The sequence below is a fragment of the Gossypium arboreum genome, chromosome 12, assembly GCF_025698485.1.
Source record: "Gossypium arboreum isolate Shixiya-1 chromosome 12, ASM2569848v2, whole genome shotgun sequence".
NCBI classification, from domain to species: domain Eukaryota; kingdom Viridiplantae; phylum Streptophyta; class Magnoliopsida; order Malvales; family Malvaceae; genus Gossypium; species Gossypium arboreum.
In genome coordinates this window covers 5,329,657-5,355,613 of record NC_069081.1, presented here as the reverse complement: position 1 = coordinate 5,355,613, position 25,957 = coordinate 5,329,657, and the positions used below count along the sequence as shown (strand labels likewise).

The window sequence follows — 25,957 nt, the reverse complement described above, 5'->3', positions numbered from 1 at the left end:
TTTCAGTTCAACAAACTATATTAGTATGAAACATGGCAAAGATGTTTTGTATGCTTGAAACCTAGAAAAACACCAACTCCAAGACAGCGTTTTGAGTTATAACAATGAAAAAGAATTAACAAAACCCCAATCATTACAACACCTCAACCTCAACAAAATGCAAAAAGAACCGCTTTGTCTATCTACAAATGTAAGTGAAAATGAGATCACCACTGTCATATGGGAACCGATACCCAACTGCTCAACTCCTCCTTCCAAGTTCACAGTGATACAAAGAATTCCATATGCATTAATCCATTAACTGAATAGTTTGCAAGTCGTCAGGAAAAGGTATAGCACGAAAACTACCGTTCTGGCTTTGGCCAACACCTGCAAATTCTCACAGGTTCACATATTTCTATCCAGGTCAACGGAGGGAGATCAATGCACTCGTCTTAAAAAGAATACTCATGGCTCGTAATACTCCGAACTGCGTAGAGTGATTAAATGTTCATCCTCAGGACTCTTCATCGAATCCCCACTAACATACCATGTAACTGTTCCTGCAATGTAAAAGCTCTGCCATAAGCTCAACCGAAAAGAGAAACATGCAAACAATGTACTTAGAATAATTGGAGAGGATTTTCAAATAGGTTGCGTAGAGAGTTGAATTAACTCCAGCTTTGCAGTCTCACTTTACCGTAAAAGTGCAACATGTATGGCTATCAATTATCAGGCACATAAGCGGAGTAGGATACAATTTTGCTCAACCAAGGGAACAATACGTGGATGGGTAAATGGTGCTCTTACCTCCCATGGAATATGCCTACTAAATTGTAAGAAAGATGGATTTCTTATATACCACTTTGTCTGGCGGTAGAAATGATATACCAGATAAGATCAATAGTTCATTCTTTTTTGAAATTTTAAGGCTAACTGTAAACGGACTTGGAGCAATACCAAATCAACAATGATAACAAAACCAAAGGAAAATTACTAACAGCAGATGGTTGTTCACCAGGTATCCACTTCGTTATCTAATTAAAAGCTTAAAAAAGGAAAGGAAAGAGTGCAAATAATGAATGTATAGCTTCAAATTTTCTCACTTGTATATAACCGCCCAAAGAGAAGCAAAAAAGAAGAGAGTGGAATATAAATTTCTACACTTACCTACTGGAGGAGGTGGTTCCTGTTCTCTCGTGGCATGAAGTATGATAGTTCCAGAGAGCACAGTGATGAATCCACAAATCTCAGAGGCAATACTACTCACGTTTTGACCTGACCAATCCTGTAAAAAGGACAAGATAACACTCAATTTGTGCTCAGTTCCACTAGTTGTTGGTAAATCACAACCTCAATTAGGTGCCAGAACAAAGTTCAAGAGGGATGAATTAAATAATTTACCTTGAACATGATTACGCTAGCAATAATGGTCAAAGTTGTGAACATGACATAATATACCGGAGAAACAATCGCGGCATTGAATGTATCCAAGGCCTACAACAAAGAGACATACACATCAGTCACACACAAAAGCGAACCAGCCATCTATTAGAAAGATGAAATGCAAAATTCATTCAACAGAGGAGACTCTGGAAGAAGCTACACTTTGCATGTATATTTCTTAGTAGAAATATTTAAAAACTGTATGTAGTTCTCAGATAAAGAATAGGATATTGTCATCTAAATCTTCAATTATGAATTCAATTGATCAAGTTGCTGGACCTGACATGCAATAATTAATGCATCATCTGAAAAAAGTATGCCAGCTACCCATGTAGAGGTGTGTTTTTCAGTACATGATGCATAGACCCAAATGTAGTTTTTTAAAAGGAAAGATTATATTTTAAAGGAACAGACAACCACCAAGGCATAAAAATCAATAATACAAACCTTGTTGAGGTAATTTAATTGTGTAATGACACAGATTGCGGCAACTGTAAGAAAAAACCAAGTTTGAGGATAAGCCATCTGATTTATCCCATCCAATGTAAGCTTTATAGCAATTCCGATGGCTTTGATGCTTACAACCTGTGATAGAAGCAAAGGGATACTTTTACATAGTGCATAGAACATGATAACAACTAAAATGGTCCTATTCAGAATTATCAATAGAAATTGATAGGGACATCTACATACCGTAAGAGAACCCATTAAGGAACATATTCCCAAATAAACCAATATGTTTGTCTGCCCATAACGAGGTTCAAAATGCAAAATCAAAGCTAAAACTATCGAAAGTGTAGCTGCAACATAAATTAGAAAGGCTGCCAACAGAAACATGTAAAAAGGTGCAATAATTAATTAATTGTTACAACTGATGAGCATTGAGCAATAAATAAAAAGGGAAGGACCAAACCTGGTTGTGTCGCTAGAGTCCAAATTTCTTGTACAGAACTTGGGGTATGCTCTTGTGGTGCATGAATTACAATCACCACTGAACCTGCAATGCAGGTAATACATCCTACAATCCCCATTTTCTGAATTCTTTCCTTCAACATAAAGTGTGCCAGACAAGCACTGTTCAAATTTATCAAGCGTGCTTGTTAATGAAAATGGATAAATGATTTCCAATCAAATCCAAAGAAGTGACCACAAGCAAAAGAAGCATACCTCACAATTATACTTAGTGCCCCAAGAGGGGTAACTAGAACTGCAGGAGCGTACACATAAGCCACGAAATTTGCAACCTCCCCGACAATCACTATTTGTACAACAAGTTCACCAAAATGAAACTCAATAACCAATTTAAGGTGGAAAGGGATTTTTGCTTATATTGGAGGACAAAATCTAAAATAAAATAAATATTCTTATTTCAAGTAATATACTTACTAGTTATCATGCCAGCCCACCACAGTGGCTCGAGTAAGTAGGTATAACCGCCAACGCCTACGTTAAGCCACACAAATTTAAAAATAAAGTCATGTACATTGATAATACTATCTATTCTTATATTGCACAATTCAAAAGCTATGTATTGATCGACACAATGCAGTACTTAAGAATCAAAAACAAATCAAAACTTACTACTTTACACCATCAGATGATAAATATGTTAATGTTGTTGCTACAATTTTTTTTTTTTTTTGAAATTTGGAGAAACTCTTTACTGATTAATGATCCAATAAAAATTGTTAAGAAATCAATTGTCATGAAAATATGAATTGATACGAACAATAGTGAATTGTTACATAAACTAACTCTCCATTTTTTTTTTAAGAGCATAAACTAACTTCCAAACTGAAGGATTTGTATCTCAATATCCCAAATTCAATAATAAGTTCCTAACTAAATGCATTCAAGATTCATATCAAATTAACAAAATCCTAGCGTTTCAGTAAGAAAAAACGGAGGAGTCAAATCAAAATTAAGCAAAGGAAAAAAAACTAAATTGAGTAAAAATTGGGAGCGACAGCTACGCAGAAAATCAGGGAGTAAATAGAAAAAACAGACCTGCGCGAGTACCCGAAGCCCCAGCACGCTTGAGCCCTTTCTTCTTCAAAATAAAACTGGACCCAATAAACGCGCTAGACGCCATTGCTAATATCAATCCCTTGGAATTATCGGAAAATCCCATATCTTCCACTATTTGATCACATCAATCAGTGGCTCAGTTGTTGTTGTTTTCCAAAGATCAAAATTGGAAGGTGGGGGATCCAATTCCCGCCAATCGGGTTTTGACTCTGTAAAGCAAACGTCTTAGTTGAGATTTTTAGTTTAGCTGAGATTTTCCAGAAAGAAAAAGAGAAAGCGAAAAATATAATAAAAGCAAAGGAGAGAGATCTAAAATCCCCCCCCCCCTTTCTTTATCTGAAAACAAACGAGACGAGACGACGACTCTTACATTCTTCAATTCATGTATTATTATATTTTTCTTTTTGGTCCAGCCGTGTCTTTAGTCGGAAACTTTTTTACGGCCGCCAAATAAGCAAAGTAAGTAGGTTAAATGATCCTCTGCTTCACACGTTTTCTACTAGCGTACACTTGACTTTCCTTTTGTCGCTGATTAGGATTACGATTTGATAGTAAGTTTCAAATAAAAATCTCTTTCCCTCTTTTTATGTAGTTTTAACGAAAACTATGGCACTATTGTTTTTATTTGTTTATTGTTAGAGAAATTGTTGAAAATAATCATTTAACCCTTATCTTATTAATGAATTGTTAACTGAATGTATCAAATTAGCAATTTTTTTCACATAATAAGCATGATATTTTGTTGAAAAAATTATAAAAATTATACAAGTTAAAAGTTAATCTTTTGACCCATTAACCCGGCTCGTGTGAAAAAAAATTGAAGCTTGCATCAATGGGTGCCTCCGAATCCGCTCTATTAGGTGCTTCATCGGTAGGTTTTTTTATTTTTCTCAGACATTTTTCAAAGCTTTTCTTTAGCTGGATTTTGTTTGTAGCTTTAATTTTTGTTTACATTTATTATTATTAGATAATGAAGAGAAGATCAAAAAACGGTGGGTTCCGTTTTAGAGAAGATCAAATCTTTTTAAATTGTTAGCTCAAATCCATTTTTATTAATATTTTAAAATATCTTCTTCCTTTTTTTTTTTTCTTTGGATATCAAAGAAAAACCGAAAAAATTAATGAAAAATATATTTCTGTTCACCATGTCCGAAACCCAGTCCAAATTGGATCTCCAGAACCTTGACCCGGATTAGTCCTTTCCAAACAATTCTCTTTGCTCAGTTTCTCAAATAACTTTGCCCGTAAATCCCTTCTCGACTCAAGTCTTTCCATGGCTAGTTCTTCTTCACACCATTTTTCAAACAAATCCAAGTACCCGCCGATCCCATTGCAGGTCAAGTTCCGGATCAGGCTATTGGGGAGGCTACAAAACCCGGGTCGGATCATTATTTCTATAGGAGACCCGCACATGGAAGGGGAAGACCCGACCCGAAAATTTATAATAGCAGTTGGCTAGTTCTGTCTTACCTTTGCTGCCTCCTCCCATCAGTCTTTCCGATCCAGCGGTTGGCTAGTATGCCCATACAGATGTCGTTGAAAGGAAAGTAAAGGGATACATTGGCGACCACCATCATGGAAGATGACGAGGTTCGTTGGTTAAGCGAAAATCCCGGAATTATAGGGTGGGTGGTAGTGGCGATGGGAGAAGGAGGGTAGTGGAGGAATAGTGACGTCGGCCGCGGTTCAAGCGCGTCCAATGCAATCACAGCCGCCCTAGGACACGTGTAAAATATGTAAAAAAAAAAAAAAACACAAAGGTAGCAAGTCCAGTCCGCAATTCGTTTTTGAGTGACTAATGAGATAGTTTAACCTTAGTTGTAATTTTCAAAAACAGTTTTTTTTTCTTTTTGTATTTTCATCATATTTAATTTAATTCTGTGGATTCTAAAATATATATTTTAAAATTTTTAATACATTTATATTTATTTTTAGTATCATATTTATACTTATCTCATGCTCTTACTATAGAGTATAGTTTTGTTAAAAAAGAAGTCTAGCTATTAACATTTACTACTATGTTCATAATTATTAATTTTAATACTTTTGCTTTAGACTTAAAACTTTAGTCAATTTGGTTTTTTTAAATAAAAATGCTGAAATTGTTACAATTTTAATAGTAATAACATGATAACTTGCATGATAAATTGATTGAATTATTAAAATTTTAATAACAATGACATGACAACATGCATGATAATTTGTGTATATTTTATAAAAATTATTAAAAATAAAAAAATCATAATTTTTAAAGAAAAATTACATATCAAGATGTGAATGGTCCAATCAATTTTTTCTATTACATTTTAAAAGTCAAAGACTAAAGTGATAAAAATAAAATAAAATCAAAATAACAAAAAAATAAATATTAAAAACTAAAATTATTTTTATACCGAAATTCTATTTTTCGAGGAATCCATTTTCATGTCATGGAATATTATTTGGTGACGCTCTTTTTATTTTATATATATTGAAATGAGGCAAAATCTTGTAAACAAATTGCAATTCCATGTATATTGTACAATTCAATTTTTCAAATCTGTTGAAGAATGATGAAGAAAGAGACAAGTGATGGAGTTATACAAAGTTTAAAGGTACAATTCAATCAGGGACTAAAGCCCAAAATAAATAACAGTAAATATCTCCACTCTTTACATCACCAAACAAACAAGCCACATTTGAAAAACAAAAAAAAAACAAAAAACAAAAACCAAATTATAAATAAATTATACATGACTTTTTTTTATAAAAATAACTTTAAAATTTTAATTAATTATAAAAAATAATCACATTTTTATTATACATGTAAATGATCTGAAATCTACAATAAAAATTGGTGGAGTCAAAAGTTTGGCGACACTAACCTGCCACACGCCACCACTTTTGATGTGGGTCAATGATTTTTTTATTATTTAAAAGTATAATAAAATGTTTTCTTATTGGTGGATTTATTCTAAATGTTTTCATCACTTTATTACCAAAGTTTTTTTTTAAATGTGTTTTTATTAATTTAAATTTTTTAAAAAATAATATTTTATTTGGTAGAGCCATATAGAACGGCACCACCAATATATTGTGTATGTATATTTTTAAAAATATGTTATTTTTAATTTAATTTTTTAAAAATAATATTTTATTTAGTGGGACCATATAGAATGGCGCCGCCAGTGTACTGTATGGTTTTTTTTTTTAATGTGTTGTTTTTTTAATCTAAAAATTTTAAAAATGATATTTTATTTTGGTGGAGCCATAAAGAATGACTCTACCACTTTGGTTGTCCTACATATATATAGATATTGTTAAGATTTTTTTGTAACAATTGAACTGGAAGAGAAGAAAAGAGAGAAATTGTTGTGTTTAGTAGGAGAGCTCAAAAATTCTAGTGAAGATGAATAACTCAGTATTTTTAGTGTGCGTTCTTTTTTATGGTGAAATTGTAGAAGGAGATGTTGTTTGTGTATTTCAAGGTCGGCAGAGAGTAGGGTTGCTATTCAATAAAACTATGAAGTTGGAAGAAATGAAAAGAAAGATCAATGCGAAATTAGCTATCTGTTGTGGAAGGACAATGTCCAGATTATTTTACAAGTTTCCAATCACTATAGATTCATTGAAATTTTGTGAGATGCAACTGTTAAATGATGATGACTTGGGCACTATGATGGAAACATAATGGTCGACTGGGAGTGAAAACCCCCAACCAGTTGAGTTATTTACTGAGTTAGCAGACTTAAAACCTGTTGAGAATGTTAGTCCAATAAGTCAACATCGCGAATTTGATTTTGATCTTAATGTTGAATGGACAGATCATTAGACTACGGAGGGACATCTTAGATGCTCGAAAATCTAAATTACAGTGGGAGTTCGTATAACAACCTTACCTCGAGTCCCTATCTACAAATACATCAGGAGGTGATAGGCATCGAGACAAATGTCGGAGAAGGGACCAATAATGGTAAAGATTCTTATTAAAACGTTGAAGATTTTAGTGACCTTAATATTGATGAAGTTCTAGACGATATCCACGATAAATTCCGGAAGAGGTTGAAGATGTTCATACCCCTTCTTTCAATAACCCGAATCTTGGCATTATTTTACGGAATGACCCTGGGGTGACATGTTGAGCATAGATCCAGATGCAGCACATGCATTTGAGTTCCTTGAATACGCCGATATAGTTTCTGCTCATATATTGACGTCAAATTCACAGTTGGAAGAGTTGTTCGTTGGGCAATAATTCGAGAACAAGGTGGACTGTATGTTTACCATCAAATAGTACAGCATGAATGTGTTGATTGATTACAGGGTCACCAAGTCTACACAGACATTATATGTTAGTAAATGTTGGAGAGCTGACAATGGGTGTGGCTAGTAGGTTCGGACTGAATTTATGTAGAGGACTCAACAGTGGAAAATACAAAAATTAGAAGGGTGGCATACATGCACTGTCGCTCGTATGACTCAAGACCACTAAAAATTGGATGTCAAAAGTATCTGTAACTACATCATGCCACTAGTGAAAGATAGCCTAACCATTACTGTGTCGACATTGATTGTGGACATGCAAGCCTGATTCCAGTATAGGGTACCATACAGGAAAGTATGGTGGGCGAAACAAATGGCCATGTAACTATTGTACGACGATTGGGATGAGTCATACAATGAACTTCAGTGGTGGATTTCAGCGATGGTGGAGTACATCCTAGGAACTGTTGTGGACTTAGAAATGTTACCTTACAAAAGCCCAAATGGACAATTGGAACCAAGGAAAAGAGTTTTTCGTCAATTATTCTAGACTTTCAATCCATGTGTTAGGGTCTTCTCCCATTACAATCCGTTTGTGCAGGTTGATGAAATGTGACTTTGTGGAAAATACACACAAATACTTCTAATTGCGGTTGTACAAGAAGGTAACAGAAATGTACTATCGATCGTTTTCGCCATCGTGGACTCAGAGAACTCCGAATCTTAGGAATTCTTCATTAGGAACTTGCGGAGGAATGTTGTCAGGCAAGACAACATTTGCATTGTCTTTGATAGATCGAAGGGCCTTATTGTTGCAATTTAGTAATCCAAGGTTCCGTGGAGGTCCGTCTACTGTATTCGCCACATCGCTGTCAACTTCCACAATGAGTACAAGAAAAAAAATCGACACAAACAAATCGTGATCATGGGTACAAAAATCGTATTTAAATTTGTATCTGTAAATATTTCGAGTCCATTTACTAAAAGATATGGTAACATATTTTATCGGAATACATACGTAGGGTACAAGTTGGAACCACACTGATTCAGACATAAGTTGGCGACGATAGAGATTGATATGGCGTGGTCCGATCCTTCTTTCAGTCAGTGATTGGCTAGCATAGAGTCGTGACAATGGACTCAATTTTTTTATGAAGGGTACCGATATAGTCATATGACGACCAACCTCGTTAAGGCTGTTAATTTTTTCTTGAGGTGTACGCGTCATTTGTCAATTTCATTGGTTTTCTCAACCACATTTTACAAGCTGACAACCTTGATGCCAAAAATAGGGTTGAGACAAGGGTTTTTTATTGAAATAATTTAAAAAAAAATTATTTACCAAAATAAGTTGTCAGGCCGATTATTTACCAAAATGGATTGTCTTTCTCATTCGCGCCCATTTGACAGGGGCAATTCAATTTTTTATATTAATTTTTTTTGTTTTTTAAATAAAATATTATTTTTTTTATTTTTATTAAAAATATTTAAACATATATACAGGTAAAAATACGGGTAAAAATGAGTCGCACTTTTTTCGGATAGGCGTGATTAATTGAGCTGACAGTAGGCGCGAATGAAATTGCTCTGATCCCACTCTGCAGCAGCAGACCGCCTACCCCACCGCCCTTCTCGCCTTGCACACACCCCATCCACACACCGGAAGAGAGAAAGAAAGAGAGAAAGGAGAAGAAAAAAGAAGAAGAAGAAGAAAAAAAAAAAAAGGTAATGTATTTTTAGTAAATAATTTTGTTTATAATTTAAAGAGTTTAATTAAGATATTATGGATTTTTGTTATTAATTATTAATTATAAAATATTTATGTTTAGTGTTTATAGTTTTGGATTAATATTTTGTATGAATGTATTTTTTTATAATTATTTTAAAATTAATTTGTTAGTACTTTAGGATTATGTTAAAATTTTTGTGTTTGTAATTATTTTAAAATTAATTTATTAGTAATTGAAGATTAAGTTATAAATTGTTGTGTTTAGTTTAATATTTGGAGAGTTTAACATATAAGTTTATAAAAATTAAAAATCATTTCATTTTGAAATGAATTTGAACAAATGATGCTTAAGCTCATTTAAATTTTTAAGTTCTTGTTAAGTATTGGTATGTTAATGGTTCTGTTAACTCATTTAATTTTTTTATATCAACTTGGATATCAAGATTAAATTATATAAATTATTTAACACCCACAAATATCAATATTTCTAATGTTTTGTATTTTTTCATGTAATTTTTATATAATGTAATTTTATTTGATTTTTCATTTATTTGACAATTTGTATTGATTTATTAAAATGTTGATTAAATTTGTTGTTATTTTTATAGGTTGTTTGTTTGAAAGAAACTAATCAGGTATGTTTCTATTTCTATTTTTATTTTTTTAATTCGTATATTTTTATGTTCATCCATTCTGCTTCATCTTCTTCACCTAATGGAGTGAGATCTTCAGTTGTCTCCATACCAGCTAACTCAACAAATAACTGAATCGGTGTATTTTAGTTGCTTTGAGTCCCACAATAAAGAGCGACCATTGTCTCCACGTCTTCATCGTCTACGAGTTCCATTTCGGTGAATTTTATGGGATCCGTCGAAACTGAAAACTTGAAGAAAAGTTTCGAGATCCTTCTCTCACAACGTCTATAAATTTGTTCACTAATTTTTTCCTTCATATCATCAAACGAGGTATTTCTATTAAATCTCATTGCTACTTGTTTGCAAGATTCAAATATACATCCCACGGTTGTTGTCAAAATTTCTCCATCGAAAAAAACACATACGAAAAACTGATTCTCCATCTTTAATACTAGATCTGTTAAAAAATTTTCAAAATTTTCAAAACAATTTCGAATAGCAAAAAAAATTACATCAAATTTTTAATACAAAAATTTTCATTCAGAAACTAACAAAATTAATAACCTAACAAAATAGCTTTCAAATAATAAAATTACTAACAAACTTTACATTCTATTTAAAAAGAAATAAACTAAAATACCTTATCCTCCTCTTTGTTTTCCCTTTTTTTTTTCTTCTCCCTATCTTCTTATTTCCGTTCAACTAAATTTTGTGTCTGTTGCCCTACTAAATTTTGTGTATGTGCTCATTTGATTTTCGAGGGTATATATAAGAGAAAAAGTAAGCAACATGCGTGTGGGCCCCACCATTTGCGCCTCTGAGATAGGCACAACCATTTGCGCCTCAAAGGAAGGCTCAACTAGTCGTGCCTTTGACATAGGCGCAACCTGTATTCGTATCTATATGCAGGTCATACTGATCTGAAAATAAAAAAATAATATTTCATTTAAAAAAAATTAATATAAAAAATTGAATCGCGCCTGTCAGATAGGCGCGAATGAGAAAAACAACCCATTTTGGTAAATAATCGGGCTGACAACTTATTTTGGTAAATAATTTTTTTTTAAATTATTTCAGTAAAAAACCCTTGAGACAAGCAATACAGTTGAAGGCAGGACACGTGCACATTGAAAGTGTTAAGAATGTCATAAAAGAGAACACTCAGAGAGTGAGATTGATGAATGCAGAACTATATTCTCGAAACATGAAAGCTTTTTGAGTGACCGAGTACATCAGCTGTCGGTCGAAAATCTCTCCCCGATCCTACGGAGTTGATCTCTAAAACAAGCGGTGTGAGTGCGAGAGGTTCCAAGCACTATGGTACTCGTGTGCGCATGTGGTTACAGCGTTTGCAACCTTCAATTTGAATGTCAAACAATATATCAATGATGTGTACACGCTTAAACATATGTTGCATATTTGGAGTAACAAGTTTCTCGTATTGAGGGATGTATTAACATGGGAAGTGCAACTGCCTACATTTGAGATGTTTCCAAATAGGTCACTACGTAGAAAGGTCAAAGGTTGACTAAAAACAACGAGGATTCGGACTGACATGGATATCAGAGAAGAGCTTGATCCAAAGCGTTGTACCATATGTAGAACAGCCAGCCACAATCGAAGTAAGTGTCCTCATAGAAACATCTATATTGGCCAATCTTTATGGTCTAGAGGAAATCAAATGTTGTACCCGATGTTTGCATTTTATGGTCTTATGGAAATGAAGTTTATATTGTTTAGTGTTAAGTTTGTATTTAAAATTAACTTATACAAAAAAGAATAATACATAAATTGTGGAATTATAAACCAATACAACAAATATGGCATAACACTTGAAATTTATATGTATCAAAATTGGAATAAACTAGAAGTTGTATCGTCGTTTAGGGTATAACGATTTATGGGCCTCCATTGACGGGGTGGACGTTAAGGTGTACTGTACGTATCAGGTGGATCGAGCGTCGGATCGAACGTGGCCTAAGACGAGGTGGAGTACATGGTATCACCAAACATATCAAATATTATCGGTGGTTGCGGTTGAATATAAGTTGAATTGGAACCACCCATCTCTGGGTGATATCAATTGCTCTAGGACCCCTCACAAAAAGTGCCTACCCATTGGTCCGGTGAAGTGTGTGTTTTCAGAGGTTGGTCCTCCAGGTCGAACTCCTCTATATGTTGGTCCTCTAGGTCAAACTCCACCATAGGTTGACTTCCACGTCTTTAGCTGTGATCCGGTACTATCATAAGTTGCCCACCATATAAATAAATACATTATCAGGCCATGTACAATTGCATGTATTCAGTCGAGGGACTGAAGTTAAATATATAGGAGTGTATCTCAGGCTACTTGCCGTACAAGGTGTTCCATAGTGCTTTATAATACTGATGTTTCATGCTCTAATCTGTTTCATTTTTTCCCCTCATGGTCTTACCGTAGATTGACTTGACCGGTTCGAAATGTCTGCACCCAAACTGTTGCATAATCCAATCAGCGTTATACCACTCAATGGTTGAGAAGTTGAGCGCCGGTATGTTAATACACCACACATAGGCTTTGGCGTGAACCCACTGTGGAATAAGGGTCACAACATTCTGTGCAGAATACGACATCCAAAAGAACTGCACAATATAATAGAATGTCACATTCCATATTTATCAATCAATATAATACCAATGAGAAGATATCGTTAACTCTTTAATTGAGCTATGAATTCCACTGTTGCTAGTAAAATCATGTCACACAAATCATACCCAACATATTGGCTATTGGCTCGATCATCTTTAGAGCATAAGCCTCCACTTATATCAAAGCACATGAGTTACATACGCATGGTCAGTGACTAACTCAGGATTTAAGTAAATCACACCATGAATGTCACAAGTGAATTAATTTACAAACTAATTCAGAATTAATTCATCTTAGGTCTATCCCAATGTATCATTTTGCTAATGAATACATCTACGTCTCTACCAGTGGAGTTAACTGCTCCGATAGACAAGACTAGCCATCTCCTCAATTATAATTGTAGACGACATAATAATCCTTATCAGTATTTGAACCAAATGCTCACTTTGATTCTTTTACGGGATTACAAACTCGTTTAGATTATCTACTGAAGTAAGTTGTCTTTTTTTGCAATGTAAATGTTCTTACAACGCCACTTATCATCAGTTTGAACTTAGACAATCAATGAGTTAATATTTGCTTATCACAATTTCGCTATGCGTACAAAATATGAAAGACAAAAATACAAAAGACATAACAGTGAAATGTGAAATTTATTTATTAATCGTTAAAATACATAAAAAAATAATTACACGTTTACTATAATATAGACACATTTCCCAATAATATTTATATAGTGCAACTAGAAAATTTTGTGTCTGATGATGCAAATTTAATGATTTGCAAATTAAAAAACTACATCTATGGGCTTAAGCAGACTTCTTGTCAATAGTATTACAAATTTTACCAAATAATTATCTCATTCGGTTTAGAGATAAATTTGGTCGATAATTGTATATTCCACAAGTTCAGTGGGAGTAAAGTCTATATTTGGTTTTATATGTTAATGACATACTGCATGTCAATAATAAGTTAAGTATCAACTAATACCCCAAGAATGTTTTTGAGATTAAGGAAATGCATAAGGTTCCTTACGTCTCAAGAGTGAGGAGTCTAATGTATGCTTAAATATGTACACGTTCGGACATTACGCACATTTTTAGGATGTTAGGCAAATATTTAAGTAATCCTGATATAGACCATTGGATAGCAGCCAAGTGGGCTATGAGGTATCTTCAAAGAACAAAAGATTACAAGCTCACACATCGGAGGTCTGATAAGTTAAAGATCATCAAGTATACAGACTTTGATTTTGATGGAATATTGATGCAAAATTTTGTCATTAGGGTGCAAATTGTGACAATAATTGGTAGTCCTTTATTCCAATAACAATAGGAGCACATCAAAGTCAAGGTATATATATTTTAAGTTCCTGGTTGTTAAAGTAAAAGTTTAGAGTGGTTAGGTGCCTATAAAATATATTGGGACAAACTCTATGATTGCGGACCCACTTACTAAAGAACTACACCCAAGGTTTTTCATGAGCACACTACCCATATGGGTGTAATGTCATTTAAGGATATTTGGTTTTAGTGGGAGTTTGTACTTTTAAATGCTTTTATGTTATAGACACATTTTCAATTATTTCAGTTTACAAATATTAAGTTTATTTTCTATAAAAATTAAGTTTATTTGGTTTTTGCACACTCTAATTTTGGTAAAGTTTGATTTCACTAAGGTTAAGGAGGACTAGTTGGAAATAGGCATGTTTGAATCATATTGCATGTAATTTCCATGCTACATATCCATATTTGATCTATGTCATTTGTGTTAATATACGTGATCAAAGATGGATTTAGCTACGATATATGTAATGAAAGTCACATTGGTTCTATGTTAACATAATTAATCGACAAGATTGTTTAGAAAACCTTTTGGGTATGACAGTAAGGTTTTGAGCTCATAAAGTTATATAATGACATGTAATTATAAGATAACCTGATATATATGTGATCCAAGTGGGAGATTGTTGGAAAATATGGGCATCTCATATATAATAAAAGTAATTACATGTTATTATTTACTATCATTAAAGGTTAACCCAAATTAAAAGTGATCTAATTTGATTGAGGTTTATTGGGATTTAGTTATTAAATAAAGTATAGACCAAATATGTGTAGATACTCTTGTAACTAATTTTTTATTAATGATGGGCTGATTAGAAATTAGGTTAATGTGCAAAAGTTATATATTAAGGTTATGGTCCCCAAATTACACATATGTAACTTTTCTAATATCTCATCTTTATAAAAAGAGTGACCATATTTTCTAGATTACTTGTACGCTAATTTTGAATATAAAAACAGAAAGATCCGTAGATTTCAAGAAATTGATGAATTTAGGTACTCTTCTACATCTAGCTTTGTTCTTAATTTATTCTTGTTGATTTAACATGAAAGATCTTGGTTTATTAAACTTTATTTTATATTTATTTTATGATTTTAACAATATTACCTTTCTTGGCCTTCTCACGAGTTACTGGTGGGATATCTGATCATCTGTCCAATTCACCATCACAACTCAACACCTTAATGTACCTAGTTCAGATAACAATTATCACGGGCTTGGTCTTTAGCCTAGCAGATCGTGTGGCCTTGGCCGGTGAATTCACTTCAAATTGTCTATGTTATCATTAACCTTTGAAACTTGAAAATCTCAAAAAATTCCCTAAGGTACCTAAGTTATAAAGCTATTAAGTGAAAGAAGCCAAACGACAAGAAAACTCAAAAAATAAAAGCTTTCAATAAATGCTTTCAATTGTATTTCTGAATGTAGAATGATACAAGATAAAAAATGAGGTGGGGAAGACCTATATTTATAGTTAAGATCCCTTACATCTAACGATACAATTTGTATTACATCAACAACTCAAATTCAAGCATATCTACAAGATAGAGCTCTAAGGAATTTAAACCCTCTATTTTCTTTTCCTTGGTAGTGCTAATTAACCCAGTAACTACAGTTTACTAGATTGTTTACTAGGTTATTAGGCTTCAAATAGTGTTCCAAGAAATGAGACATTGCTTTTTATGTGCATTGTTTCCAATTTAGCAACGTGATGATCTTGCGAGTTCTTACACCTCACATCCTGGATGGAAAAGTAGATATTAAAGTCCAATTAGGGGAGAGCAATCAGTTTAATCGATCAATCCGATTATTTTTTTCGAATAGACTTAACAAACTTTAACACGAGAAAATCAATCAGATCGACTTTAGTTGAGAAAATCAGCCAAATGGACCTAATTTTGATTCGGTTGTTTCAATCAATTTTTTTAGTTAACCAACCTTGGATTATTGGGTTGTGTTTATATGATTATATATCTATTATAAATTATAAAATATGAATATATTTTAAATAATCTAGAAATAATATAAAATAAGTTAATTTTTTTGGTCTATTCAATTTCGGGATTCAATTACTGATAACCGGTCAAATTAACCAATCAAACCAAGACCAAAACAACCAATTTGCCTAACTGACTAAACCAAAAAAAAAAATTCAAATGAGTTGATTTTTTTTTTGTTAAAACGGAAAATTGATCTCCCCTCAAACCAATAGTGTAAATTTGAAAATCTTTTTTATTTTCTTTATATGGACCCAGTCATGTTAAATTGTACATATAATATTTCCATAAATGAATTTAAATTTAAAAAAAATTACTATTTAAATCCAGCTTAATGTACGTCGAACCATTTAAAATTTGGAGAAGAGCAACCTTGATTTAACCAAATCTATTGTGAAAATAAAGATGAAGTTGATATTTAGAATGAGGTTGGATGGTTTTCCTAATTAACTTCACACTTCTACTTAGTCTTACAATTATTGTGTATTAAATCCAAACAAAAAGTGTCCAATTATCATAATTGTTGATTCAGCAAAACTTAAAATTATATTATTAAATATTTTCTTGATATTTATGTATAATGTATAATAGCAAACTTAGCATTAACCTTAACAAATTTGACTCCTATTTTTTCATTGGAAGTAAATTAAAATAATAAAAACAATAAAAACTAAAATAATGTATTAAAATTTTGTCAGATTATATTTGTTTATCCCATTGTTGAAAGTTTTATTATTATTTTGTATTGAAAACTTAAATTTTAAAACATCAAAATCAATCAAATAATATAGATCCAAAACTGGGGATTAATTTAGAAGGGTGGTTATCTATTTCAGGGCAAGAGGGCGGAAAGTCATGTGTGGGTTAGTTTCATACCTCAATGGAACACGCTTTAGAAGATGGTGTTTTAATTGGAGAGGAGGGTTAAAAGAGATATATGAGAGAGACTGAAGATTTAACAGCCAAGGAAAAGATTAATACTTTGGCGGTAAGGAATGGGAGAATGGGGGAAATTAATCATTTATCATCGATGACTGCCAAGAGGCAAGCCGACCGGGCGCAATAAAAATCTTAAGTTCGAATGTCCGTGGTTTGGGGAGTCCACGGATAATTCATAGACTTCGACACTAGCGAAGTCATATAACCCCCAAATAGTCTTCTTTATGGAGACAAAAATTAGTAGGAGTCAGATGGAACGAGTGCGAAGAAGCTGTGGTTTTTTCAATGGCATCGATATTGATTCAAATGGATCTAGAGGTAAGTTATGTTTGGCTTGGTGTGGAGATAATAATGTTATTCTTCAAAGTTTTTCGAAAAGACATATAGATGTGAATAGAATATGTGGATGACAGAAACAAATGGAGGTTTACTTGTTTTTATGGGTCTCCTTATTCACAAGATACAGATGAAGCGTGGAATCTTTTAAGACAATTAAGTAATGTTGGAGAGCTCCCATGGATGGTATGTAGGGACTTTAAAGAAATCTTGTATGGCTTTGAAAAAATTGGAGGCTTACCAAGAGAGGAGGGAAAAATGGAAGCTTTTCGTAAGGTGTTGGAAGAGTGCAATCTGATGGATATGGGATTTATTGGAAATTAGTTTACTTGGAAAAGGGGGAATTTGCCAGAAACAAATGTTCAAGAATGGTTAGATAGGGGAGTCGCAATTGCTAATTGGTTCTCTCTATTTCATGAGTTTCAACTCCAGCATCTTCCTCACTCATTTTTGGATCATTGTCTAATATTTATTATTACGAAAAGCGAGAATCAGGGGCGAATTCATAGAAGTTTCAAATTTGAAGCATGGTGGGTTTTGGATGAGTCTTTTATTATTAAGGTTAGAAATATTTAGGAAAACTCTGAAGGAGATTTATTGAAAAAGCTAAAAAGTGTTGAGAGAGGTTTGAAGAGAAGGGCTGATCAGATCCGATATAGTAAAAAAGAGAAGAAAGAGGTGTTAACTTCAAAACTAGTTAAATTGCTGGAAGCTAAGAGAAATGATGAAACATTGGCGGATCTCATTGACACAAATATTCAACTCAATTTCGAGATTGAAAAGGATGAGCATTACTGGGAACAGTGGGCAAGAGTTAATTGGCTCAAATTCGGAGACAAAAATACTGTATTTTTCACAAACAAACAACATAGAAACAATAGAGGAACTTTATTCGTAAAATGCAATTTGATGAGGAGAGGGAAACAGATTAAATAGGAAAAATAGAAGAGATAGCCAGATCATATTTTCAACATTTGTTTTCTGCTGGAAGAAGAGGAAATTATGACCATATTTTATCATGAATTAATCGGTGCATTTTTTATAAGGATAATTCAAAACTCAAGGCGAGATACACGAAGGAGGAGATCCGGAAGGCAATAGCAAAATTGGGTCCTACAAAAGCACCAAGAGATGATGGGTTCCCGGTGATATTTTATCAAAAGTGTTGGTCAATTATTGGGGAAGATGTTACATCCTTTGTCTTAATCGACTAAATGGAGGTATGGATATTAGCTCAATCAATAAGACTAATACTGTGTTAAGTCCAAAAAATTTCAAATCCTTCGAATATAAATCAATTTAGGTTGATAAACTTGTGCAATGTACTTTTTAAATTTATGGCTAAAGTTATTGCTAATCGTTTTTGAATTGTGATGGATAAATGCACACAAAGTGCTTTTGTACCCAAAAGACTAATTTCTGATAATGTTTGGCTAGCCTATGAACTCTTACACACCTTAAAACACAAGAGGGCAAGGAAAAAATGATTTATAGCAATGAAATTAGATATGAGCAAAGCGTACGATAGGATTGAATAGAATTTTGTGGAAGAAGTAATTGGGATTTGATTGAGAATGGGTTGCTTCGTTAATAAAATGTGTTAAAACAGTATCATATTCGGTGGTCTTAAATGGTTATATTGGAAAAACCATTTTCCCATCTAGAGGATTAAGACAAGGAGATCCTTTAAGCCCATTTTTATTTTTATTTTTATTTTGTGGAGAAGATCTATCTAGTCTTATGAGGCTAGCAATGCAAGGAAAAACAATTAGAGGAGCTAAAGTAAGTAGAAGCGGTCCGCAAATTTCACATCTACTTTTCGCAGATGACTGCATTTTATTTCGGGAAGCTACTGAAAGAGCGCAAATTTACTGAAGCAGATTCTACAAGAATATGAAACCTATTCTGGTCAAAGTGTTAACTATTCAAAATCTATTATTTTTTCAGCACTAATACGCAGGAAGGGATCAAAAGAATAATAATTAAAGTGCTAGGAGTACATAGCTCAAATGATTCGGAACAGTATCTAGGTTTACCTATTTTGGTGGGTAAGAATTTGAAGGATAGACTACAGCAAAGAATTGACCTTTGGAGTATCAAATACCTTTCTCCATGGGGTATGAAGGTATTTATCAAAGCTGTTCCATAAGGGTTTTTTTACTGAAATAGGACAAAAAAAATTAAAAAAATACCAAAATAATACAAAGAAAAAACTATGTACCAAAATGGTACATTTGGGGTGGTGCCGCCTATTGCAGAGGCATGACCACCCCATGTCAGATCAGAAATTACTGTAACTGCCGGCCAAATTGCAGCGCAAGACTAAAATGTAATAATATAAAATATTTAAGGACCTGTTATAAAATTATACCATTTAGAATGACTGCTGAGAAAAAAGTAAAAAGGTGCCGCCTGAGTGGCGGCACCAAATTAAAATAGGGCTAATTTCCTTGTAAGCCCTCCTTTTTTGTTATTTTCTTTTTATTTCCCTTCAACTCACTATATTATTTTAAACAAACCCTTAACCTATTTTTTAGTAAAATAAGCCCTTAACTTATAATTTTACTCAAAAAGCCCTTTATTTTAATATTAAAATAAATATATTTTACCCAAAATAAAACTATTTAAAAAAATATAAACTAATTCACATTTTAAGTTGATGTTAATAGTTTATTAAATAAAAATTAAAATTTTAAAATTTCTTGAGAGTGCTTATGAGTAAAAACTATAAATTAATGGCTTATTTAACTAAAAAATAAGTTAATGACTTATTTAAAATAATATAGTAAGTTGAAAGAGGAATAAAAAAATAACAAAAAGAAAAGCTTACAAGAAAATTAACCCATATTTTAATTTGGTGCCGCCGCTCAAGAGACACCCTTTCACTTTTTTTCCAGCAGCCATTCTAAATGGTATAATTTCTAAATAGTATAATTTCATAACAGGTCCCTAAATATTTTATATTATTACATTTTAATCCTGCGCCGCAATTTGACTGCGCCGCAATTTGACCTACAGCTACAGTAACTTCTGATCTGACATGAGGTGATCATGCCTCTACCCTAGGCGACATCACCCCAAATTATCATTTTAGTACATAATTTTTTCTTTGTATTATTTTAATATTATTTTATTTTTTTTTATCCTATTTCAGTAAAAAACCCTTCTACAATCTATTCCAACTTATTCAATGGCTTGTTTTTTACTTCCCAAGTCTTTATCTATCGATTTGGAAGGTATAATTGTGAAATTTTGGTGGCAAAAAAATAGAGGCAAAAAGGGTATACGATGGTGTGCCTGGAAGAACATTTGTTCGTTAGAAAAAGCTAGAGATCTTGGTTTTCGAAAACTTGATAAATTTAATATCACATTATTAGCTAAACAAGGTTGGCGTCTTATTAATTATTTCAATTCTTTGCTAGCCCGAGTTTTGAAAGCTAAGTATTATCTAAATTCGAATTTCTTAAATGCTCCTTTAGAAAACTTACCTTCACTTACCTGGAAGAGTGTCTGGTCAGCAAAAGGACTTATGGAGAAAGGCTTATGTTGGAGGGTTGGCAAGGGGGATCGTATCTTAGTTTGGACAGATCTTTGAGTGTCGAGCAATGAAGAAGACAAGATACTGAATCAAAGTAGCAATGAAAATATAAAGTTAGTGGTCAGGCTTAATTGATGAAGAAAATAAAACGTGGAAGGCTGAATTAATTGTCAATACCTTCCATCTGGATATTGCTAGAAAAATCATGTAGATCCCTTTGACGAAGTCAGTCCATAATGGTTTTCAAGTATGGAGAGGAGAACCATCTAGAAATTTCTCAGTGAGGAGTGCCTATAAACTATTACAGGAAACTACTCTAAATCCTAGTAATTTTATACAGGCCGATACTAGAGCTTTTTACAAGAAACTGTGGAATCTAAACATTCCTTTGAAAGTGAAAATTACAGTATGGAAAATATCTTGGAACTATATTCCTAAATTTTCGAATCTCAAGTTGAAAAGAGTGGTTGTTGAAGACCAGTGTCCTAAGTGTAATCAGAATGAGGAAGATAGTAATCACGTTCTCCGACAATGCCCTACAATAATAGAAGTATGGAGGTTTTTAAATTTTTCATGAGTACTTAATAGTAGCGCTCAAAACACATGGGAATGGCTCACCTGGGTTTTTAGTCAAGGGACAAACGAGCAGTGTCGCCTCTTTTGTTGTGGGCTTTAGATAATCTGGACAAATAGAAACAAGTCAATCTATGAAAGCAAAAATGCAACTAGTTGGGATATCTCTAAACAAATTTTCAGTTATATCTCCGAGTTAAAAGGAATAGAGGATAAATTTTAACCTTGGAAGTAGGCAGAGGACCTAAACAAGATGAACAGAGGGCGAATGTGGCTATTTACTTTGATGCGGCTTTTGATTAAAAATCCTTTACATTTCTACGTCGAGGCTGGTAGTACGAGATGTAGGGGGTAAAATCTTGGCATCCAAGTCGGTTCTTCACTCCGATGTTGCATCTCCGTCTGCAGCGAAGGCACATGCAAGATTACAAGCCACAAGATTAGGGATTTCTATGGGTTTAATGTTCTAGAAATAATAGGTGACTCAAGAACGGTAATAACAAAGTGCCAAAATGCAGAATGTGACAGATCGATTATTGAAGCACTCATCAGAGATATTCAAAGCACAAAGACTCACTTTCAAGAACTCAATTTTCATTTTATTCCAAAGTCAGAAAACATATTAGCCCATTTTATTGCAAAAGAGGCATTAAAATAGGGTGAAGGCCATTACCTGGAAGGAGACATCCCAAGTTCTGTTTGGTGTGCAATGGAGAAGCAGCGCCTTAGATTTTAAGCCTGAAAGACAAGGAGAAGAAACGTCATAGATTTTCAGACCGAAAGACATGGAGAAGAAATGCCTAAAATTTTCAGAGTAAAAGAAATGGAACGTCTTTTTTTTTTTTTGAAAATGTAGCAGAAAAGTAAAAGACTTGATAAGATCTGCTATAATATAACAGCTAGGTCGGTGATGTGAAGCGACAGAAATTATGGAGGCCAGCTCTTATTGTCGACTAGAGTTTTTAAATAAATTAGGTTTTCTTTTCTGATTTTGTTTTTTTTTCAAACTTTTGAGCCAATTCTGATGTTGGCCTGTTTCTTTTATTTGTTTTTTAGGTCTGCGGTGTTGGACTAAAACCCAACTCAGCAGCAAGAGTTTTATTATTATAATTCAGTCAATTCATTCAAAACATCAAAATCAATCAAATAAATTATCAAAAAATTTATCCCTTCACAGTGTCAACTAATTTGTTACTACAATATTCAAATTAATTAATTTAATCTCTTTCTAAAATTTTAAATTTTATTTTATGTTTCTGAATTAAAATTAACTAAAATAACTAATCTTTAATAATTATCTACAAAACACATAATTTTATTAAATAATCTTTAATCTTTCATGCTAAATTAAAAGTAGAGAAAAATTTTTACAATTAATTAAATTAATTAAGTTTATCTTCAATGCCAAACAAAACTCATAATTGTTTTCATCACTTCTTTACCTAAACAAAATACTTTAATTAATTGCAATGATTTTATGCTTTGCTTTTATTTTAGCATGAAAATTAATCTTCCATACTAAAGAGAAACTCACAATTTTACCCAAACTAAGAATTAGTAATTAATTTTAATGATTTTATCTTTCGCTTTTAGCTTAGCATGGAATATTATATAATAAAATTTCAGAGGCAAGTTGATTTCATTTAAGATAAATTTGAAAATATATAATAAATTTTTAAATTTAGGAGATTAAACTAATTAATTTCAATATTATAATAAAAATTTGTTCACGATAAAATTTTTTCAACAATTTATCCATCAATCAATCCTTTAAATTGTTGGTTATTGTGTTTAAGGTTTAACTTTATTTTTCTTTTCTTTACCCACTCATGATCAGATCTATTTCTCATTGTCACCATAAAAGATTTCTATTATTTTTTGCTTTTTAATATTTTTTTTCACGGCTCTTATCTTTTAAGTTTTTCTTTTAAATTATTTGAAGAGTTTTTTTTAAACTTTAGAATTATTTGTTCAAATGGTACTTTCTTTAAAAAATAACAATATATTTAACATTGTTATCTTTAACTGAACTAATACCATATAACATATATTTCCTAAAGATAATTATCAGAGTCCGATCTGTAGATATGGCTCAGAAGATAATTTACATACTCTTAGAGACTGCACTAAGGTAGTCTGGCTACAGATCATCCTGGGTCTTCTAATTTGCAGGACACTAGTAAGATGCACGAGGAAAGAGTTAGTTAGGCTTGTCTCTTTGGTTTACTAGTTTCACGTATATGAAAAAATCGTAATCTCTTAGGCAGATCAAGAAATGGACCAACTAATTTTCATTGGGACGGGAGACTGAATTAGTCTCAATATCGATAGTGCTGTTCATTCTTGAGAAAATTACATTTTACTCCTTTACTTAAAAAATAAAAAAAATTAATTTTTATAAATTAAGCCAAAAAAAAAAATAAACACATCATTCTATTAGTTAAAAATGAATAGATGAGTTAATGTATTAACAACCCCAATTGTTAAAAAAAAAATTATCCTGTATGTGAACATGACATCAATAAAATATACTCTTTTAAGAAGTAAATAATCGATCGTAGTTATCTTTAAAAGCGTGGTGGGATTGGGTTAGAGTGGTTATGATGTCCTTTTTTAGTCATCGTCCCTCTTGTCCATACCCACTCTTACTGTCCTGTGGGTGTGTTGGTGTTTACCATGGATTTAGTATAGTATACACCAATTTCATCCCATCCCAGATTGAGTTTTGTAAAGTAGAAAGGGAAAATAGGATAAAATTTATTTGAAAATAAAGTCTATCTTATTTATGGCAGTTAATGAAAAAGCTACATCAAGCAACTTCTTAAAAAACACCAAAACCCAGTAGCCATAGAAACGGCATAGCATAAAAAAGTAGCCTAAAAAGACCAGATATTATGAAGGAAACACAATTCAATAAGCCCTTTTTCAAAGCTGTCCACAGTCAGCAATAACAACAGGCTTCGAAGTCCTCCCACCGCTAGACCCCACCTTCTCAATCGCTTTAACCACATCCATGCCTTCAACCACCTGTCCGAACACCACGTGCTTTCCATCCAGCCACTCCGTCTTGGTAGTACAGATGAAGAATTGAGATCCGTCTGTTCCGGGTCCAGCGTTCGCCATGGAAAGGATGCCAGGTCCCGTGTGCTTCTTGATGAAGTTCTCGTCAGCGAACTTGGCTCCATAGATGGATTCACCTCCGGTACCGTTTCCGGCGGTAAAGTCGCCTCCTTGACACATGAAATTGGGGATCACCCGGTGGAAGGATGAGCCTTTGTAGTGGAGAGGTTTGCCGCTACGGCCTACCCCTTTCTCGCCAGTGCAGAGAGCACAGAAGTCTCAGCAGTCCGGGGAGTGCAATCGGCAAAGAGCTCCATCACAATCCGACCAGCTGGTTGGCCACCGATGGTCATGTCAAAGAAGACCTTGGGATTAAAAGCCATTGTTGGAAAGGGAACTTTTTGAGTAAAACAAGGGTTGCTTTGATGCGTAGTTAGGGTTCGAAATGAGATCGAGAAAGTTTATATAGGAGGGGAAGGAATCTGGACCGTTGATAGATAGACACGTGGAGGGGAGAAAGATTAATCAGGGTTAAGTTTAAGCTGGACTCGAGTTAGTCTTTAGGGTTTGGTCATTGGTGGCATATTCTCTTTTGTTATCCTTAAGAGCGTGATTGAAACGATACCGTTTCTCCTTGTTTAGTAGTAGTTCCAGTACAATTTTAGTTTCTTGTCGGGCCTTTTTTGAATTTTATCCAAACAGTCCACATCTTCCAAATCAGACCAACATAGTTGACCTTTCTCTATTTTTTTTTTCTTTGGTTTGGTAGAAACCTTTCTCTATTTTTCTTTTGGGTAAATTCCAAATATAGTCATCCAATTTTGTCTGTAGTTCTATTTTGGTCACTCAAATTTTCTAAATCAAATATTCTAGTCATTCTCTGAATGGTTGTCATTGTGTTTTTATTGATCTAATAGGAAATTTAGTCTTCTAATTTTTACATATTTTATCAATTTAATCTTAAATCTAAAAAATTTAATAAATTTAACCTTCAATATTTATAAAATTTGTTATTTTAATTTTAATTCTGAAAATTTTAATAAATTTAGCCCTCAACATTTATAAAATTTTGTCAATTTAGTTCTAAATCCAAAAGTTAATAAAAAGGAAAAATATTTAAAACATCCATTTATATTTAAAAAAAAAAGAAAAAGAAACGAGGTGCATGACAGACAGTTCATATCTCTCATTTTGTCCCTCTAAAGGATGAAGCAATTCAATAAAAATAGACAAAAATGTTGGCAGTAGGCGTGTCAATAGGAGAGGTTGAATAGGAAAAAAGGGGCAACGGAGGAATAATCGATATCCAAAATCATCATAATATTTCAATAAAAAGGAGGCAGTTGCATGATATACCCAAGATAGATTTCTTTTGAAGGATGTAGCAATTCAATATAAGCAGACAAAACGTTAACGGCGGCCATGTCTTTACAGTGTGAATGGGGGTGGTGATAAGAGAGGAACAAGCACCATACACCT

The 25,957-nt window shown here is 33.0% G+C and overlaps 2 protein-coding genes and 1 long non-coding RNA gene across 4 annotated transcripts; all 3 read right to left on the bottom strand.

The window, feature by feature from the left end:
* Nucleotides 1-4,087, bottom strand: LOC108476817 (probable magnesium transporter NIPA6). The gene is made up of 10 exons (XM_017779163.2): nucleotides 3,824-4,087; nucleotides 3,433-3,662; nucleotides 2,812-2,868; nucleotides 2,593-2,683; nucleotides 2,339-2,499; nucleotides 2,119-2,246; nucleotides 1,873-2,010; nucleotides 1,384-1,476; nucleotides 1,150-1,267; nucleotides 1-542 (listed from the first exon to the last, which is right to left on the bottom strand). The coding sequence occupies exons 2-10, from the start codon at nucleotides 3,554-3,556 to the stop codon at nucleotides 448-450; spliced, it is 1,005 nt and encodes a 334-aa protein (XP_017634652.1). The 5' UTR covers nucleotides 3,557-3,662; nucleotides 3,824-4,087; the 3' UTR covers nucleotides 1-447.
* Nucleotides 4,088-15,426: 11,339 nt separating this feature from the next.
* Nucleotides 15,427-22,399, bottom strand: LOC108479891 (uncharacterized). 2 transcript variants are annotated; one of them, XR_008276216.1, is made up of 6 exons: nucleotides 22,092-22,399; nucleotides 21,643-21,820; nucleotides 21,464-21,526; nucleotides 21,023-21,381; nucleotides 20,806-20,929; nucleotides 15,427-15,776 (listed from the first exon to the last, which is right to left on the bottom strand). It is a non-coding gene; the product is annotated as an uncharacterized LOC108479891 (long non-coding RNA). The 2 variants fall into 2 exon arrangements; XR_001870525.2 differs by lacking the exon at nucleotides 15,427-15,776 and having other exon boundaries at nucleotides 19,112-20,929; nucleotides 22,092-22,396.
* Nucleotides 22,400-24,174: 1,775 nt separating this feature from the next.
* LOC108478204 (peptidyl-prolyl cis-trans isomerase) lies at nucleotides 24,175-24,939 on the bottom strand. Its single transcript, XM_017780638.2, is given in 2 exon segments — nucleotides 24,175-24,756; nucleotides 24,759-24,939. Coding segments are annotated over 2 exon segments (516 nt in total). The 5' UTR covers nucleotides 24,862-24,939; the 3' UTR covers nucleotides 24,175-24,343.
* Between the last annotated feature and the right edge of the window lie 1,018 nt (nucleotides 24,940-25,957).